The sequence below is a fragment of the Dama dama genome, chromosome 20 (genome assembly GCF_033118175.1).
Source record: "Dama dama isolate Ldn47 chromosome 20, ASM3311817v1, whole genome shotgun sequence".
Classification (NCBI taxonomy): domain Eukaryota; kingdom Metazoa; phylum Chordata; class Mammalia; order Artiodactyla; family Cervidae; genus Dama; species Dama dama.
In genome coordinates, this window is record NC_083700.1 from 18,074,998 (window position 1) to 18,092,623 (window position 17,626).

General features: G+C 53.2%; 3 protein-coding genes across 7 annotated transcripts; 2 read left to right on the forward strand and 1 right to left on the reverse strand.

Annotated features, from left to right (window-relative positions):
• Nucleotides 1–86: 86 nt before the first annotated feature.
• S100A1 (S100 calcium binding protein A1) lies at nt 87–1,697 on the reverse strand. Its single transcript, XM_061120781.1, has 2 exons — nt 1,557–1,697; nt 87–394 (listed from the first exon to the last, which is right to left on the reverse strand). The coding sequence occupies exons 1-2, from the start codon at nt 1,695–1,697 to the stop codon at nt 251–253; spliced, it is 285 nt and encodes a 94-aa protein (XP_060976764.1). The 3' UTR covers nt 87–250.
• S100A13 (S100 calcium binding protein A13) lies at nt 1,607–11,974 on the forward strand. 5 transcript variants are annotated; one of them, XM_061120780.1, is made up of 3 exons: nt 1,607–1,731; nt 5,915–6,108; nt 11,750–11,974. In XM_061120780.1, the coding sequence occupies exons 2-3, from the start codon at nt 5,956–5,958 to the stop codon at nt 11,891–11,893; spliced, it is 297 nt and encodes a 98-aa protein (XP_060976763.1). In that variant the 5' UTR covers nt 1,607–1,731; nt 5,915–5,955; the 3' UTR covers nt 11,894–11,974. The 5 variants fall into 5 exon arrangements, with proteins under 5 accessions (XP_060976763.1, XP_060976762.1, XP_060976761.1 ...); XM_061120779.1 differs by lacking the exon at nt 1,607–1,731 and adding an exon at nt 4,478–4,570; XM_061120778.1 differs by lacking the exon at nt 1,607–1,731 and adding an exon at nt 4,814–4,967.
• Nucleotides 11,975–14,636: 2,662 nt separating this feature from the next.
• S100A14 (S100 calcium binding protein A14) lies at nt 14,637–16,843 on the forward strand. The gene is made up of 4 exons (XM_061119872.1): nt 14,637–14,776; nt 15,154–15,261; nt 15,701–15,847; nt 16,070–16,843. The coding sequence occupies exons 2-4, from the start codon at nt 15,232–15,234 to the stop codon at nt 16,205–16,207; spliced, it is 315 nt and encodes a 104-aa protein (XP_060975855.1). The 5' UTR covers nt 14,637–14,776; nt 15,154–15,231; the 3' UTR covers nt 16,208–16,843.
• The last annotated feature ends 783 nt before the right edge of the window (nt 16,844–17,626 follow it).

Sequence of the window (17,626 nt, forward strand, 5' to 3'; positions counted from 1 at the left end):
TGAGTGAGCAGCCTTCATTTCCCCACCTACTCTATACTGCCCACCTACTCTATGCCGTTACCAAAGGAGACAGACAGCAACTGGCGGCTGGTGAGACAGAAGCCTTTAATGAAAGAGGAGTTGCAGGCCTGGCCCACTAATCTTGCACCCTTGTTGGTGGGGAGGGAAAATTAAAGTGAGGGGGAAGCAGGGTGAAGGAGCAGGTATGGCAGGGTAGAGGGGAAGGGCGCTGCCCGCTGGGGCCGTCTCCTCAACTGTTCTCCCAGAAGAAGTTGTTGCACGCCACTGTGAGGGCAGCCACCAGTACCACATACTCCTGGAAGTCCACCTCTCCATCTCCATTCTCATCTAGCTCCTTCATCACCTTGTCCACAGCATCTGCATCCTTCTGGGCCTGTGGAGGGAGGAGATGGAGAGATAGGTATATAGGGAGATGAATAGCACTGGATCAGGGGCATGGCGGGGAGGGGTGATTGGGGAGAAAAAGGCAGAGATGAGCAAGAGGAAAACTACTTATAATTATGGGACTCTTGTTTCCCTCCTTAAAACTAACAAAACATTTGTGGCTTCCGTTTGCCTACAGAATTAGCTCCCTAACAAGGCAGAATAATTAAAAACAATTACCATATGTTGAGTGCCTACAATGTGACAAGCTCTACACTAGGAGCTTTACAAGCATTCTCATTTAATTCTAGCACAGTTAGTATGAAGTGGGTTTCATTATTACCATTCTAGAGAAGAAACAAATTGACAGTGGTTAAAGAATATGCCCAAAGTCACACAGCTAGAAAGTAGTAGCATCAGAATTTGACCCCAGGTCTCATAAAATCTAAAAGCTGGTACACTTTCTACTGACTTATTTTCTGCATCCTTCAGTTCAGTCAGAACTGCTGAACATATTCCATCTTCTTTCTCCCGTCCTCTTGTTCAGATACTGTGGGTGTGAGGTTGCTTCTGTCGTGTCCAACTTTTTGTGACCCTATGGACTGTAGCCTGTCAGGCTGCTCTGTCCATGGGATTCTCCAGGCAAGAATACTAGAGTGCGTTTCCGTGCCCTCCTCCAGGGGATCTTCCTGACCCAGGGTTGTCTCCTGCGGCTCCTGTATTGAAGTGGATTCTGAGGCTGAGCCACCTGGGAAAGCTTCAGATACTGAACCTCCTCCTAAAATGTCTTTACTTACTCTTAATACTCTTCCAGGGGCTTGAGTGCCACCTCTTTGGAGAGGCTCTCCTGCTTCAGTTAGGTTAATATTTTCCCATAATCCTTTCTGACACCTCTGTTAAGGCCCTGGGTGCTTCCTGGGGTTCAAGGTTTGCTTTCAAGTGTCAGTCTTTTCCTTCTAGACTGTGTGTTTTGTTATTGATGCCTAGCCCTTAACAGGTGATCAGTAAATCAGGGCATTTTGACTTGAACCCAGACGGGTGGGGGTGCGGGTGGGGGTGGAGGAGACTGAAGGTTGGGCTGAGCTGGGGTGGGGAGCTGGCAGAGAGGTGCCTCCTTTGCCCCGCCCCGCCATCCCTCCCGCACTCCACCCTGCGCCCCAGCCCACGCTCACGTCCAGGAAGCCGGAGAGCTCCGTCTGCAGCAGCTCCTTCAGCTCCTTCTTGCTCAGCTTGTACTTGTCGCCCTCTTTGCCCGAGTGGGCGTGGAACACATTGATGAGCGTCTCCATTGCCGTCTCCAGCTCAGAGCCCATCGCGAAGCTCACCTACCCACGTCCCGTCATGGAAGTGAGCTTGGGACCATGCTTAGGGTACCTGGGGTTGGGGTAGGGTCCCACAGCTCAAAGAGCCATGAGATCGGCTCCCCACCACAATTCATCCTTCCTGAGATTTTACACAAGCAGAACTTCTAGACTCATTCTCTGTGCCCTTCAATCCATACCCTAGCCAGAGGGAGTCAGGGCTTTGGGCATGGAGGTAGAGCTCCTGGACCTGGGCTGACTCTCGAGGCCTGCGGTGGACTCTGCTTGGCTCCTGGCTGCCTGGACAGACGCTGAGGAGGGTGGGGCAGGCGGGCAGGCGGGGGTGGTCACAGGACCCAGTCTGGCTTCCTCTGACTCTATTTTTACCCTTGGATTGCCTGCTTCGCACAGCCAGGCTCTGCTATTGGGAATGGTGGGCTGGGCTCCCCTCTATAACCTTGACTCTGCGGCCCACCGTAAACCAGGAGTCAGCCCAGAGCCCTTGGTCAGCTTGGTGGAGAGGGTGGCGGTCCGAGCGGGTGGTCCAAGACTCATGGGGAGGGAGCCTGAACATGTCACTTGGCTTCCCTCTGTTACCTCTGGTTTGGTTCCTCTTACTTCTCTGCAGAATCAGCCCTTCTTCTGGGTAGTAGTGGGAAGGGAGAGAGGGATGTCTGAGTCTCTTCCCTGGAGCCAGGCTCCCAAGGAAGGGGAGAAGATACCTGTGGGATCTTGTCTCTGCTGTTGGCCACTCCTGCCCCCAGGCCAACTTGGGTGATGTTGGGACAGTGGCGGCAGGGAGGATGGGGCTGGTATGTGTTTGGGGAGATAAAGGCTGAACGCATGAGGTTTTCTGAATTCAAGGGGCTGGGAGAGAGGAGGGGAAAAATGGAGGGGTCTGTTGACGAGAGGGGACTACCAAGCCAGGGGGCCTCTTTCCCTTGGCCTTGGGACAGTTGGCCCCTCCACCACCTCCGGGGGCAGCTCAGGTGTCTCAGATCAGGTATCCCCATCCTTCCCCAGGCCTGAGGGGTCAGACAATGGGCCCTGATCAGGTGACATCCTAGCTCTTCAATGGAGCCCTTGTATGTGTCATCTGAACTCCGGACATGAGAAGCGGTTGTCACAGAGACCTGGGGGAGATGGAACCCAAGCTGGGGCTGATAGAGGGGATAAGGAGGAAGAGGGAGGGGTGCTGGTGGCTCAGTTACCAGCCCCATCCAGGAAGGGCACCTAGAGGTTGCCTGGAGACCTCGAGCAGCCTGGGATTGTGCAGAGGGGCCATTCTGAAAGGACCTTGGCAGGGAGGGAGTAGACAGAAAAACAAAGGGAAAGAATGAGAGGAAAGAGGAGCCGAGCAATGGGACAAGAGGAGGAGGAGAGAGGGAGGTCATATGAAAGGATGGTGGGAGTGGGTATAGTTCCCTAGTGCCCCCTCTTCTTGGTATCACATGGTCCATGCTCTGGGAGGGAACCCGGGCAAGGCTGGGTGGGGGGGGGGGGGGGGGCAGATAGACCAAGGCTGCCAGTGGGTGGGTGGGCAGAAGGAGCGGTTCCATCTGCTTTCTTATTCTTATGCCACTGGAAGCAAGGCAAGAGCTGAGTCTGTCCCCCAGCACCTGGGAGATGGAGGGAGCTTTGTGGGGGCTCTTGAGGGCTCTGTGGTAGGAGGGCAGGGTCTCCTGGAAGCTCAGTGGCTGGGATTCCCACTGGCTTCCTCATTCCCCGAGCTCCCAGATTTCTCTCGGACCTTCACTTGCCTCCCCCCCAGCACCTTCCAAACAATGTTTCCCCCAAATCCCAAACTCCTCTCAGACCCCCAGGGCACTGCCATCCTCCTCGGTCTCCTGGAGCCCTGCTGAAGTCCCCCCTTCCCCAGGCTGGCCAGGGCAGGGAGCAGGGCAGATAGGGCAGGATACTCACTGTCAGCCTGGGAGCAGGTTCTGGACAGGCAGACGAGGCTGCAAATGTGGCTCCCGGAGCTGTGCGGGGAGACCTGTCTTCAGTTGTCCTTCCCCCATGACCCCCCCTCTGCACCGGCTCCACCCCTTCACAGACAGACACCCAGTGGGGCGAGGGGCCAGGAGTGGACAGAGGCGCCCTCTGTCTCCTGGGCTGAAACAGGCTGCCCTGTGTCCTCTTCTCCAGCCTTGGATGCCACCCCCACGCGGGGGCCCCAAAAGGCAGGGCCCAGGAGGAAGGGAGGTGGGAAAGGTCCTGGGAAGAAGGAACGCTGAGAGGCCTTCTGGGATCGTCCTCCCACGCTACCCCCCCCCCCCCCCCCCCCCAGTAATGATGGGTGTGCAGCTGGGCAGAGAGGAGGTGCGTGCACCTGACTGAGGGGGCCCATCTTGGAGGGGACTCCTCAGTGAATAATTTAGTCTTGGGAGTCTCCATGAGGGGTTTCAGCCTGACAACCCCACTGAGAGATTTCAATCCAGGGTCTCCTCTGTGTGGGGCACTCAGCCTGGGTCCCCCTCTGTTTGTCGGGCCTCAGTCTGGATCCTCTGAGGAGGTCTTGGGCTGCAGGGTCCTTAGTGGGGGTCTCATTTTGAGAGGCCCTCTGGGGTGTTTCTTAGATGGGCGCTTTCAGTGCTGAGCTCCCCCGGTTGGTTTTTTCAATCTGCAGTGCCTTCTCCCAATGGCAATATGCTGCTGCTGCTGCTAAGTCGCTTCAGTCGTGTCTGACTCTGGGCGACCCCATAGACGGCAGCCCACCAGGCTCCCCCGTCCCTGGGATTCTCCAGGCAAGAACACTGGAGTGAGTTGCCGTTTCCTTCTCCAATGCATGAAAGTGAAAAGTGAAAGTGAAGTCTCCCAGTCCGACTCCCAGAGACCCCATGGACTGCAGCCTACCAGGCTCCTCCATCCATGGGATTTTCCAGGCAAGAGTACTGGAGTGGGGTGCCATTGCCTTCTCCCCAGTGGCAGTGTAATACACCTGATTAGAGAAGGGGGTATGGTGGGCCAGCAGGCTCCCTGTATTGGGAGTGATGGGACGCCAGAATGCCTGCTGAGTGGGATCTGGCCAGGCAGCTCCAGGCGAGTCCCCTCCCTCACCAATTGGAGGCAGGTGGGCTGGGTTGGGGGGGCCAGGGTTCCTGGCCAGATTGCTGGAGTGGGGGTGGGATGCAGTAGGCGTGATTGGGCGGGTCTCCTCTCCACAATCTACGACGGAAACTTGACACCTCCAGGCTTGGGAGGGGCTCTCTCCTCCCTCCTGGACATTTATAAACCACAGCCCTGGGGCTCCTGCTTGCTGCACCCCATCTCCTTGCCCCGGTGAGTCTTTGCCTTTAACCCTGGAGGGAGCCTGGGGAGCATTTTTTTCCGCCTTGGGCTCCCAAGTCCCTCCCCTGGACCTGGCTTAGACTGGGATTCAGGAAATGGCTTTGGGAAATCCAGCAACAATCCTCGCAGAGGGGAGGGGGTGGGCTGGAAAAGGGAGAATGAGTGGGCATGGCCCCAGCCGTCACCCCCCCTCGCCCCCCTCCACCACTGCCTCCGGCTGTGAGTGCCAGTACCAAGCCCAGACTGCCGTTTCTGGGAGACGAGGGCGGGGAGGGCTCTGGGGTCCTGAGCTCCACACTCTGCCCAGCTGCCCCCGAGGGGAGATGCGAGTGGGGCGACAGAGAGGCGGGTTCTGTCCAGACTGAGCCAGCCCTGACCACAGCTGGGCATCTGCCAGACCCCGGCTTCTCTGCTGGGAAGAGCGGCCAGTGTGTGTGTGTGTGTGTGTGGGCGGGTGCAGCGCAGGCGGGTGGAGACCCAGGTCCTTGCACAAACAAGCTTTGGAGACAAACAACCCCATGACCCTTTGAGGCTGGTGAAACTCCAAGAAAGGGTCCTTGGAACTAAACCCCACAGGGGGGCCACACGGGACTGAGAGGAGTCCAAACAAAGACCCCAGTCCGAACGCCTCCTCCCAGACAGAGGGGTCTCCAGATTGAGGGACCAACACACAGGGGTCCCTGAGACACGGACCCAGCGAAAGGATCCCCAGACTTGTGAGACCTAGAGAGGAAGGGGTTTCTGGAAGGGAACATCCCTGCCTCCTCACACTGAGGTACCGTTGCCTGGTCCCTTGCCCCAAGCTCCATCCCCTCATCCCTGTCCCTTCTCTTCTTCCCTGTGAGGCTTCCTCAGGCAGAGGCTTGAGGTGGCCGCGCCAGGGCAGGGGTCCCCTGGCCTGCCCTGACTCCCCCTTCCTCTCCTCCCCCCTCCTGCAGGCCAGCCCCGTGAGCACGTCAGCTCCAGCTGCGGGGTCCTGATGGCGGCCGAGCCACTCACGGAGCTGGAGGCGGCCATTGAGACAGTGGTCACCACCTTCTTCACCTTTGCAGGGCGGGAAGGCCGGAAGGGCAGCCTCAGCGTCAACGAGTTTAAGGAACTGGTCACTCAGCAGTTGCCTCACCTGCTCAAGGTAGGTGGGGGTCTCTGGGCACGCCAGGGACTGTGGGACACCGTGTCTGTGAGGAGACGTTGCTGAGCGTAAGGTGTACTGAGAAGGAGGACGTGGCAGCTGCACGTGTAGATGGTTCTGGGTATTCTTGCCTGGCGTGCGTGTGTGTGTGTGTGTGTGTGTGTGTGTGTGTAACTAGGTAATACTATAAGTGCATATGTGTTGCTGCAAAGGGCTTTGCGCTCCTGTCAGACGATGCTGTTTGGTTCTTGTTGGGTCTCTCTGTGCCTCTCTGGTTTCATCTTCCCAGCACAGGACTGAACCCAGAGCTGGTTTCCGGAAGATTCATAGTCCATCAGAGCTGAAAGGAGATCAAGGGAAAATATGGTCCAAAGTCCTCACTTCACGTGTATAGAAACCGAGGCCCAGCTATGGGAAAGGGTTTGTTAAAAATAAAAACACAGCCAAACTCATAGAGTCGCAGAATCTCAAAGCAGGAGGTTCCTGTAAATGGTTTGTGGTTATTCCCCACACTCTTTGGGACTCCCCTCCGTAATGCAACTGACCGCATCATTCTTTCTGTCCGACTTACAGGATGGGGTAGGGATTTATGTTTCATCTGCATTGGGTTGGCACATCATCCCAGGCTGTTCACAGTTTCATTTACATCCATTCTGAAAATTCACAGGCACACGAAAGTGTGTGAATATGGATTAAAAAAAAAAAATCCCTACAAACTAGTCTCTGAAATTCATAGTCTATCATTTGCAATATCTCCTACATCCTTAAACTTCTCCCTTCCTCTTCTCACAGGAAACGTCAGGCTCTCCCTGAAAATACAGCATTCCCTATAGCCCTGTCAGATAATGACTGGTTTTTCTTCCAAATCTAATTCCTTCTGGGGCTGGAGATGCTTTTCCTTACAACTTCCAAATGATAGTTTCTTCTCCTTCTCCTCCCCCACTCTCCTTCTCCCATCCCTGCTCCCCCCATCTCTTCTTCTTCTTTTTGGCTGCACCTGTGCATCTTGTGGGATTTTTTTTAGTTCCCTGACCAGGGGTCAAACCCAGGCCCTTGGCAGTGAGAGCACAGAGTCCTTACCACTGCACTGCCAGGAAATTCCATCTTCATCAGGAGACACTCAGCTCCTTGGAAGCTCATACATATGCCTGCCATTCTTCTAATTGTACACCTTATAGCTCTCCAGCTTCTGGCTTACTGTTTTTCTTCTCATCATTGCCACTGTCAGAATCCACACAGACAACTCATTCAACACCTGGGCCTTTCGATTTCTTGAATTCCTTACTTTCACAGATGCTGTCTTCCTGCATCTCAGCGTTCTTGCCTCTCTGCCCCACTGCCCTGTTCAAGATCTTCAGATCTTGTCATTACCAGTGCGTCATCTCCACAACCTCAGTCTCAGGCCTCTCTTTATCTACCACCTCCTGTCCTTCCAGTTCTATTCCTCTATCTCATTCCTCCACTCCACCATTCTGACTCCACTGGGACCTTCAGTCTCTTGACCTTAATTAACACTTTTCCATCTTCCATCACCATCCCTCGAGACCTCATTTCCCTTCTTATTCTGCTGGGTTCTAAGGCTCACCACTATAATCACTTGCTCAGCTCCCCTTGATTCTCTTTCTTTCTGTCCTAGTTATTTGGTAAAATCTCAACCCACGTTGGAGAAGGCAATGGCACCCCACTCCAGTACTCTCGCCTGGAAAATCCCATGGACGGAGGAGCCTGATAGGCTGCAGTCCATGGGGTCGCTAAGAGTCGGACACGACTGAGTGACTTCACTTTCACTTTTCCTTTCATGCATCAGAGAAGGAAATGGCAACCCACTCCAATGTTCTTGCCTGGAGAATCCCAGGGACGGGGAAGCCTGGTGGGCTGCTGTCTATGGGGTCGCACAGAGTCGGACACGACTGAAGCAACTTAGCAGCAGCAGCAACCCAAGTTAAATCCAACATTTCAGCTCCATTAGCTTGCTGGTGAAACCCACCATTCTGAGTCCACACAGCTGAATTTGGCTGGAGAAAAACATGCTTCCATGTTGACTTGTCTCACTTTAAATCTATGACCGTTGGCAATGCCTGGTCATTCTCCATTTCCCTACTTGATTCATTCATCAGCCCTTTCAGATGATTATTTCACAACTTTTCCTTTCTCCTCAAACTCCAGTACCTCTTCTCATAGTCTCCTTGTCACTGAGAACTTTTCTCACTGAGAAAATAAAAGCCATCAGGAAACTTCTATGTGCTTCCTCCTCCAAATTTACTAACTGATCAGCACATTTCCTGTCTTCCTTCCTGTTACGGGAATGATCCATCTCTGCTGCTAAGGCCAGTCCCTCTGCTGGTGCGCTAAGTCCTATCCCTTCCCACCTTCTGAAAGACGTTACTCTCCCAATTCTTCCTCTCTTCTCTTGCATCATCAAAACTTCCCTCTGTAGGGACTTCCCTGGTGGTCCAGTGGTTGAGACTTTGCCTTTCAATGCAGGGGACACGGGTTCAATCCCTTGTCAGGGAGCTAAGATCCCATATACCTTGTGGCCAAAAAATCAAAACATAAAGCAGAAGCAATACTGTAACAAATTTAATAAAGCCTTTTAAAATGGTCCACATAAAAAATCTTAAAACTTCCCTCTCTACTAGATTGTTCTAATCAGTTTGCGAACCCACTGTGCTACCTCCCTTCTTAAAAGAAAACCGCCCTTGACCGTGTAATTCCCTCCAGCTATGCCTTACACCTCTGCTCCCCTTTGTAGTAAAACTCCTCAGAAGCAGTGAGTTATTTATACTTACCTTCTCTGCTTTTCCTCTCCTGGTTCAGAATGCTCATCCCCCAGGTATCTGCTCGGCTTATTCCTCATTTGACTCCATGGCAAATCCTCAGCGTGACCTTCCTTAAGCACTGAGTACAGAGATCACCTCTTGGGCTCTGTTCCTTTGTTGTTGTTGAGTCACTCAGCTGTGTTGACACTTTTATGACCTCATGGACTGTGTCCTGCCAGGTTCCTTTGTCCATGGGATTTTCTAGGCAAGAATACTGGAGTGGGTTGCCATTTCCTTCTCCAGGGGAATCTTCCCGACCCAGGGATTGAACTGTCATCTCTGCATCTTCTGCATTGCAGGTGGGTTCTTTACTGCTGAGATACCAGGGAAGCCTAAGACATTAGGACTGATGTGTGCTTAGTCGCTCAGTCGTGTCTGACTCTTTGTGACCCCATGGACTGTAGCCTGCCAGGCTCCTCTGTCCATGGGATTTCCCAGGCAAGAATACTGGAGCCGGTTGCCATTTCCTGCTCCGGGGGATCTTCCCAACCCAGAGATCCAACCTGCGTCTCTTGCGTCTTCTGCAATGGCAGGCGGATTCTTTACCACTGCGCCACCGGGATAGCCTTCGGTCCCTTTACCCTAGAGCTGTTTCGTTTCAGGATAGTTTCTTCACAACAGCCTCCATTACATAATTTTATTTTATTTATTTTTAAGATGTTTATTTACTTATTTGACCGCGCCAAGTCTTAGTTGCAGCATGTGGGATCTAGTTCTCTGCCCAGGGATTGAATCCAGGCCTCCTGCATTGCGGGTGTGGAGTCTTAGCCGTTGGACCACCGGGGAAGTTCCTCCATTATATAATTTTATGTTACCAAGAAGTAACATGTAATTTCCTTCCTTTCCATTGTAGGAAACATTCTTATTTTCATAAAGGTAAGGGATCTGCTCACTGTTTTATTTTCAGCACTTAGAGTAGTGTCTCACTCTTAGTTGTTGTTTAGTTGCTCAGTCTTGTCTGACTTTTTGTGACTTTATAGACTGCAGCATGCCAGGCTTCCCTGCCCGTCACTGTCTCCTAGAGTTTGTTCAAACTCATGTTCATTGAATCAATGATGCCATCCAACCATCTCATCCTCTGTTGCCCCCTTCTCCTCCTGCCCTCAATCTTATCCATGTTTTCTTTCATATCCTTCAGTTCAGTTTTCTTCATAAAAGTTTAATATAGTTCCACATTTTTCCTGAGTGCTTTATTTTTTACTATTTTAAGTGGAACCTTTCATATAACATTTCCAAAATGGTATTTGTTTTTGAGTATTAATGTTGTCACCAGATAACTTTATCATTTCTAATAGTTTTTTGGGGGGAAAGAAATACAGAACTGTGGCTAAGAGCATAAGCTCTGAGTTAGACAACCTAGGTTCAAATACAGGGTCTAGTTTGTCGTCTGTGGTTAGTACTTTAATCTTTCTGAGCCTTAATTTCTCATCTGTGAACTGGACTCATAGTAATACCGTTCTTGTTGGATTGGTCTTGCATTTATTCAGTCAGTATTTATTGAGTGCCTACTATGTTCTGTTCTGACATTGTCCTAGACTTTGGGTTACAGTAGTGAACAAGCCTCTGCTATGTGCCAAACACTTTCCCAGGCATTGGTATTATGGTGGTGGACAAGATGGACAAGGTCCCTGTGCTTGTGGAGCCTTTCATTCTAGCAGGTTATGAAGATTAAATGATGTAAAGCATGTAATATGTTCAGCATAGTGCTTGGAACAGTCAGCACTATTAAATGCTTACACTTGTTGAACTGTTAGCTTTTATTGCTCTTTTGGTTTTTCCTAGGTATACAATTATATGATTGCTAATATAATAAGGGGTGAATCTACATCTTCTTTCTTAACAATTTTACCTTTTATTTCTTTCTCTTGACTCACTGTATGTTTCCCCTTTCCCTCCCAGTGTTACGCTGGACATCTTTGCTTTGCACTGGCAATGCTTTTGGTATTTGACAGTTAAGCGTGATTGTGGCCTTTAAAAAAGTCTGTTGAGCTCTTCTATGAATGAGTTTCGTGCCATCTATAGATCTGGAAAGCCTTCTTAGCCTTCATCCAAACGTTGATTCAAATGTTGGGCATGCGCGGTGCCTGAGGCATCCTTGTCTGGTTTGACATGGATCCATTGTTCAACAGTCAACTTTTCTGTTGTGATTATTCATCTGGCAACAGATCCTTTGATCACGGTGGTCCGACTTAGAATATCCTTAGTTTTCACAGGTCTGCTGGGGGAGACTTTGCCAAGGACCCCCTAGGAAACCGATACCATGTGTCCTTGCCATTCCCCTGATCTACCAGGCTAGAGACCCGGCTGGAAGAATGAGAAGGCAAGCAGGTTATGCAAGCAGGCGGCCAAGTGATGTGAACTCTTCCACCTTTCTGTGGAGGAGGAGGGTGGCCTGAGAAGGCTCTGATGGTGGTCAGAGGGAGTCCATGCCTACAAGGGCTCCCCAAGTGTCCTTGGGCTTATCCTAGGGCTGGTGCAGTGATGTGCTGAAGCCTACAGGTACCTGCAGTTGAAGGCCCATTGTGAGCATCTCTTCCCCACTCTGCGTACAGCGACGTCACATTTATGGGTCACAATCCCCCATGGTGGGTGTATTTAGACCACAGCACACCCTGTAACCAGGTTCCCCACTTCCATCCTTTGCTTCCCCCTGGACTTGGGCACCAGGCAGTGCCATGTTGGGGCTGCAGCTTCGTCCAGAAGGTGTTGGGGTCATCCTAGTGCTCTTTGAGGGAAGGGAATGGTGACTGGCAAGTCTTCCCTGTCTCCCTGTGTCAAAGCAGTCATTTCTAACTCCACTGTTTGCTGTGGTGTCTCCTCAGGATGTGGGCTCCTTAGATGAGAAGATGAAGAGCTTGGATGTGAATCAAGACTCAGAACTCAAGTTCAGCGAGTACTGGCGACTGATTGGGGAGCTGGCAAAGGAGATTAGGAAGGAGAAGGCCCTGGAGGTCCGGAAGAAGTGAAGCCAGCTGGCTGGGATGGGGGCGGGCATGGCATGGCTGGGTTGAACCCCACTCCCCACAAATAAAGCTTTCTCCTTGTAACATGGTTGTTCCTTATTCACACCCATCCTGATTTCTTCTCTTGAGACCAGTGGATGGAAAAGCTCTGCCCCAACCTGAGGGCAAGTCCAAAAATTGTGAGCACCAACATAATTCGTCTTCAAATATTCTGCACCATCAAGTCTTGAATGGGTAGGTGCTCAGGAATACACGGTTGATGAGTGAATATATGAAAGGTAGAGTGAGATCTCTGGGACATGTGAGGGGACTTATATCCCGCCAGCTGCTCTGGGGCTTGGTCTTGGCTTTCACTTTCTTATTCCTGGGGTTTGTGTCCTCGGACGGTAATGATAGCAGTGAACATGTGTTGAGGGCTTGGTCTGTGCCAGGAATGGTGCTGAGCGTTTTCCTGTATTAGTTAATTCTCACAGGCTGTTGAGGTAAGTACTATTTTTAAGTCCTGTATCAAAGATGAGGAAACAGATTTTGGAGAGGTTAAGTCACAAAGACAAGAATAGGTGAAAGTGGAACTTCCCTGGTGGAGTGGCCAAGACTCCGCGTTTCCAATGTGGAGAAATTGGGTTTCATCTCTGGTCAGGGAACTAGATCCCATATGCTGTAACTAAAGATCCTGCACAGTGAAGATCGAAGATCCCGCGTACCATGACTAAGACCCGGTGCAGCCAAATAAATTAAAAAAAAAAAAGAATAGATGAAACTGGGTTGAAATTCCAGAGCCTCTGTGATGAACTGGGATCGTCTCTGAAGGGGTGCTGGGAACACTGGACCCTGTTCCGCTTCTTGGCTGGAGAGGCATGCGGTTTACACTGTCCGCCACCAGGGGGCGCAGGGGTGGGGCGACTCGGCAGGTGCTGCCTCCCGGGGCCTGGCACTGCTCTGCTGTCAGGAGGTTTTCGTCTGAGGCAGCGGAGTCCAGAGGAACGTTTAGTTTAAGACCATCTCCTCATCACACATCATAAAAGGGTCCTAGACTGAGATTTGCCCCGTAAGTACCCCTGGACAGAGACACCTCAGAGGGAACCCCAGGCTGGGACTCTGAGGGTCCATTGGAGACATTCCAGAGTGGCTCCCCCAAGACAGATACCCTAAGAGGGATGCCCAGACTCAGATATTAGAGACCTCAGGCTGAGGCACTCTTGGAGAAACACTGCAATTGAAATACCCTCAGAGGGGTCCCCAGATTGAGACCCTTTCAGAAGAATTCTCAGAATAAGACAACTTTGGGGACTTCCCTGGTGGTCCAGTGGTTAAAACTTCACCTTCCAATGCAGGGGATGTGGGTTCAACCCCTGGTTGGGGAACTAAGGTCCCATATACCTTGGAGTGCGGCCAAAAAAGAATAAGACACTTCTGGAAGGGTCCTGTCATTTGACACAGACACCCCTGTGTGCTTAGTCACTCAGTCATGTCCGGCTCTTTGCAATCCCGTGGACTGTAGCCCATCAAGACTCCTCTGTCCATGAGATTCTCTGCACAAGAATACTGGAGTGGGTTGCCGTGTCTTCCCCCAGGGGATCTTCCCAACCTAGGGATGGAACCCAGGTCTCCTGCATTGCAGTCAGATTCTTTGCTGTCTGAGCCACTGGGGAAGCCCGAGGGCATTGAAGTGGGCAGCCTGTCCCTTCTCCAGGGGATCTTCCTAACCCAGGAATTGAACCAGGGTCTCCTGCGTTGTAGGCAGTTTCTTTACCAGCTGAGCTACCAGGGAAGCCCAATTGAGGGCAAAAGTACAGAGGAACCCTGGAAGGAGACCAGGGCGGGACACTGAGAGGTATGCCTGGATCTCAGAATTTAGGAAAGGAGCCTAGAGACTCTGGCTCTGAGCTTCGCCTGACCACACTGACTCCCCTGTCTTCTCCCTTCTTCCTCCCCATCAGCTGAGGAGGGCCCCTGGGGTTGGGGTGAGTCCCCCCACCTCAGACTACTGTCCAGGCTCCCTGGATGTCGTTGTGGGTGCTGGATTGTGTGTTTGGGGGAAGGGGGGGGGGGGTGCAATGCAGTCTCTGGTTAGGGAAGATATGGAATTCTGAGGGAGGGAGGAGCAGCTAGCCCAACCAGTTTGGAGAGGTTGTTAGCTGACAGATACCCTGCACGCTAGCTGCTGCAGGGAACTGAAAGGAAGTCCCGGACAACACTCAGTCTGCTCCCTCTGCCAGGCTGCCCTTCTCTGGCTCCTTTCTCCTGACCCAAGTCTCTTCCCTCAGGACTGGGGAAGGCTGGGGTCTGGGACCTCAGCAGGCTGGAATGTCACTAACTAAATTGGCCTTGAGGGGAAAGGAGTGTGTGTGTGTGACACATTAAAGGACAGAGAGGTCCCTGGGGACATATTTCAAGCCACGTGTCCTTCATTCCCTCTAGGCCACAAAACCCGGCCTGACCGGCCTCTGCTTCTCCTTCTTTCCTGGTGGTTGACACAGAGCCTCTCAGAGCCCCTCTGCTTCTCTGTCTTACTTTTCCTCCAGGCCTCTCCTCCCAGGCTTCACGCCACTGTGTGTCCAAGTCCTCCCTCTCTCCTTCTGCAGCCTCTCCCCTCCTTTCTTCCCTGGCCTCTGCCTGCTGGTCTGGGGCCAGGGGGATCCCAGACTCAGCTCTCCACGATTCCCTCTTCTTGGCCAGGACGGGGCGGGCTCCCGGAACTGTGGCCAATGGAGGTGGGGCTCTAGGAGGTGGAGCCCCCGCTGCAGGCTCACCGTCCAGGCGGCGGCTAGAGCTGGGTGGCTTTTCGAGGAGGCCCAGCCCCTGCCTCCCCTCCCTCCCCCCAGGTATAAGAGCTGAGCTCAGGTGAGCGGGCTCCTCCAGTCCTGTCTCAGCAGCTGCCAGCGGGTAAGGAGACCCAGGGCTTTTCACCCAAATGGACTGAACCAGGTTCAGAGGGCATGCTTAGCCTATCCTAGCTTAGTCTGGCAGGGGAAGGTCTGGGGGACCAGGCCCTGGAGGCTGGGGTGTGTGTGTGTGTGTGTGTGTGTTTGTGTGTGTGTGTATGTACAGAACAGGGATGGGGGGCTAAGGAGAGGCCTCTAGATAGTAGGCCTAGGGGCTGTGACCTTAGCTCCTGGAGCCTGGGCAGGGAAGGGCAGGAAGGGTGTTGGCTCTGACCCCCTGGGTGAGGCACAGAATATGTGGGGTGTAGTCAAAGGGGATAGCTGAGCAAGAAATGCTGAGTTCTCCCCTTAGCTCAGCCGCCCCTCCCCTCTGAGCAGATCATGAGCCATCAGCTCCTCTGGGGCCGGCTGTAGGACGACAAAACTCTCACCACAGGACCAAACGTGTCGAGCACCATGGGACAGTGTCGGTCAGCCAATGCTGAGGTGGGCCCATTCATTCCTGACCTTTCTGTTCCCGCTCCTCTCCTTCACCCTGAGGGTCTGTGTCCCCCCATTGACTTCTGTCCCCTCACCTTGGCCTTGCTCTGCACTCCATACCCTGCCTGTGAGGTCTGAAGCTCCTCTCTGGTGCCCACACAGGGTGAAGAAGACGGGCCCCCCTGAAGAGGATGCTTGGGCCTCATGCTGGGACCTGCCCTGCCTGGAGGCTGGGGGGAGGCGGGGAGGAAGCCTTGCCCAACCCGTGGCTCAGGGCAGAGGACAGTGGGGGCAAAGGGTGCTGGATGCTGGGTTTTGGGGTGGGCGAGGGCCCATGGGCCTGTCAGCTGTCTTCTACTGTGTGGGTCTGTCGGGCTCCTGGGGAAGCAGGCTGTCATAGGGTGGGTGAGGCCTCCCTAACATGGGCGATGTCCCTTGTCCTCAGGATGCCCAGGAATTCAGTGATGTGGAAAAGGCCATTGAGACCCTGATCAAGAATTTCCACCAGTATTCGGTGGAGGGTGGGAAGGAGACGCTGACTCCCTCCGAGCTCCGGGACCTGGTCACCCAGCAGCTGCCGCACCTCATGCCGGTACTGAGAGAGTGAACCCCACCCTGGGCACTACCCTGACTTCCCAAGCAAGTGCTCCAAGACCCCACCCACGCTGCCACGGCCCCTGGCACTGGCAACCCCTAGCTCTTCCCCTGTCAGTGCCAGGCAGGCTCAGGTCCTGCTTCCTGCCCCTGGGCAGGGTGGGGTGGGAAGGTTGGAAGGTACTGCCTGTCTGAGCTGTGGTGTCTTCCCTCCTTGCAGAGCAACTGTGGGCTGGAAGAGAAAATCGCCAACTTGGGCAACTGTAACGACTCTAAACTGGAGTTCGGGAGCTTCTGGGAGCTGATTGGAGAAGCAGCCAAGAGTGTGAAGATGGAGAATGCTGTCCAGGGGAGCTGAAAACCTCCCCCTGGAATTCTAGATGGGTTGGGTGGGATGCTGGGGAAAGGGGACCTTAAACACCTCTCTCCACCACCCCCACACTATTCCCCAGCCCTTCCTGCCTCACCTCTGCAGGGTTCAGGTTCATAATGACCCTTCTGGGGCCTCTGTGTACCCCATCCCTGTGGAGCTTATGGATCCAGGGGTCCCCACCAAGGGGGAGGCTCGGGGAGCCGTTGGGGCCTGGGACATATATGGAAGGCTGCTGGAGGGTTGAGGATGGTGTAAGGGCCGCGTCATTTAGTAGTGGGGAAGGGCAGAGAGGAGCTGAGCTGTGGGAAATGATTTGGAGGGGGTGGCAATAGGGATGGACATTTGGTACTAAGAAGGGTCTCTATGAAACTACCCCTCCTAATCTCTTCCCCAACCCAAACTGTCCAGTGCTGTCCCTCCCTGTCCCCAGTTCTGCCTCAGCCTCCTCTCAGGACTCTGTCTCCCTGGCTTAGGGCAGGGGAAGAGAGACAGAGCAGGGTCGGGGAGAGGCTGAGGAGGGTGACTTTTGGGAGTGAGAGGACCAGCTGGGTGCTTGGGTATTTACAGGATGATGGTTGTTTTGTATCATTTGATTAATAAAAAAAATGGAAAAAAATGAAAGACGTTGTCTTGATTGGTCTACCTCCCATCCCAAGGGTCCATGGGTAAGAAGGAGTGGGGGTGAATGGCAGAGTCACTGGGTGGTGTGGTATATGTGGAGGTGCAGTGGTCGGCAGCGGAAGTGACTGGGGGGGACTCACACTCTCCCGTGGATTTGGGTTGAGGAGGGCACCAGGCCTAAAAGGTGGGAAACCCGGTCCTTTCTGAGGGACAAGCTGTACTTTGCCAGTGGCCTGGCCCTCTGGCAGGAGAGCGGGGCTTGTATGCACACGTGGGGAAAAGGATGTGAACCCAGGTGTGCTAGAGCCTGCGTGACTAGCAGCAAGGGAACCGTGAGGCTGAGAAACAGGCTGACCGACCTGGGGTTTAATCTCAGCTCTGCCACTTACTATCTTTGGAACTTGGGGGCATCATCTCAGAGTATCAGTTTACTCATCTGTAAAATGGGATCGGACATGTGATGTAACTACTCAGCAGAGAGGCTGACGCAGAGTGAGGAGAGCCCAGGCAGCTGAAGTCTCTGGAATGGGGGATGGGGCCCTTCTGGAGCCAGCTGTTGCCTCCGGGACATCCATGGCCAGCTTCCTATGGTATCTCAGAGAAAGGGATGCAGGGGTTGTTTCCAGAATTCTCTGTTGCACATGAGGTCCTAGGGATGCCTGCCCTGAATGGGGAAGACTAGGAGCCACACTCTGGGTCCTTCTGACTGGAGCCGACAGAAATGGGCATTACTCTTGAAACCCCAAACAGTCATAGTTTCTGTGGCCAGCCAGGCTGGCCTGG

Excerpts from the sequence above, each read along its gene's own strand:
- S100A1 (XM_061120781.1), bottom strand. The coding sequence starts at position 1,697 with ATGGGCTCTGAGCTGGAGACGGCAATGGAGACGCTCATCAATGTGTTC. Across the intron at positions 395-1,556 it reads AGCTCTCCGGCTTCCTGGAC|GCCCAGAAGGATGCAGATGC; the intron begins GTGAGCGTGGGC and ends CTCCCTCCACAG.
- S100A13 (XM_061120776.1), top strand. The coding sequence starts at position 5,135 with ATGAGTGGGCATGGCCCCAGCCGTCACCCCCCCTCGCCCCCCTCCACC. Across the intron at positions 5,196-5,914 it reads CTCCACCACTGCCTCCGGCT|GCCAGCCCCGTGAGCACGTC; the intron begins GTGAGTGCCAGT and ends CCCCTCCTGCAG. Across the intron at positions 6,109-11,749 it reads AGTTGCCTCACCTGCTCAAG|GATGTGGGCTCCTTAGATGA; the intron begins GTAGGTGGGGGT and ends GTGTCTCCTCAG.
- S100A14 (XM_061119872.1), top strand. The coding sequence starts at position 15,232 with ATGGGACAGTGTCGGTCAGCCAATGCTGAG. Across the intron at positions 15,262-15,700 it reads GTCGGTCAGCCAATGCTGAG|GATGCCCAGGAATTCAGTGA; the intron begins GTGGGCCCATTC and ends CCTTGTCCTCAG. Across the intron at positions 15,848-16,069 it reads AGCTGCCGCACCTCATGCCG|AGCAACTGTGGGCTGGAAGA; the intron begins GTACTGAGAGAG and ends CCCTCCTTGCAG.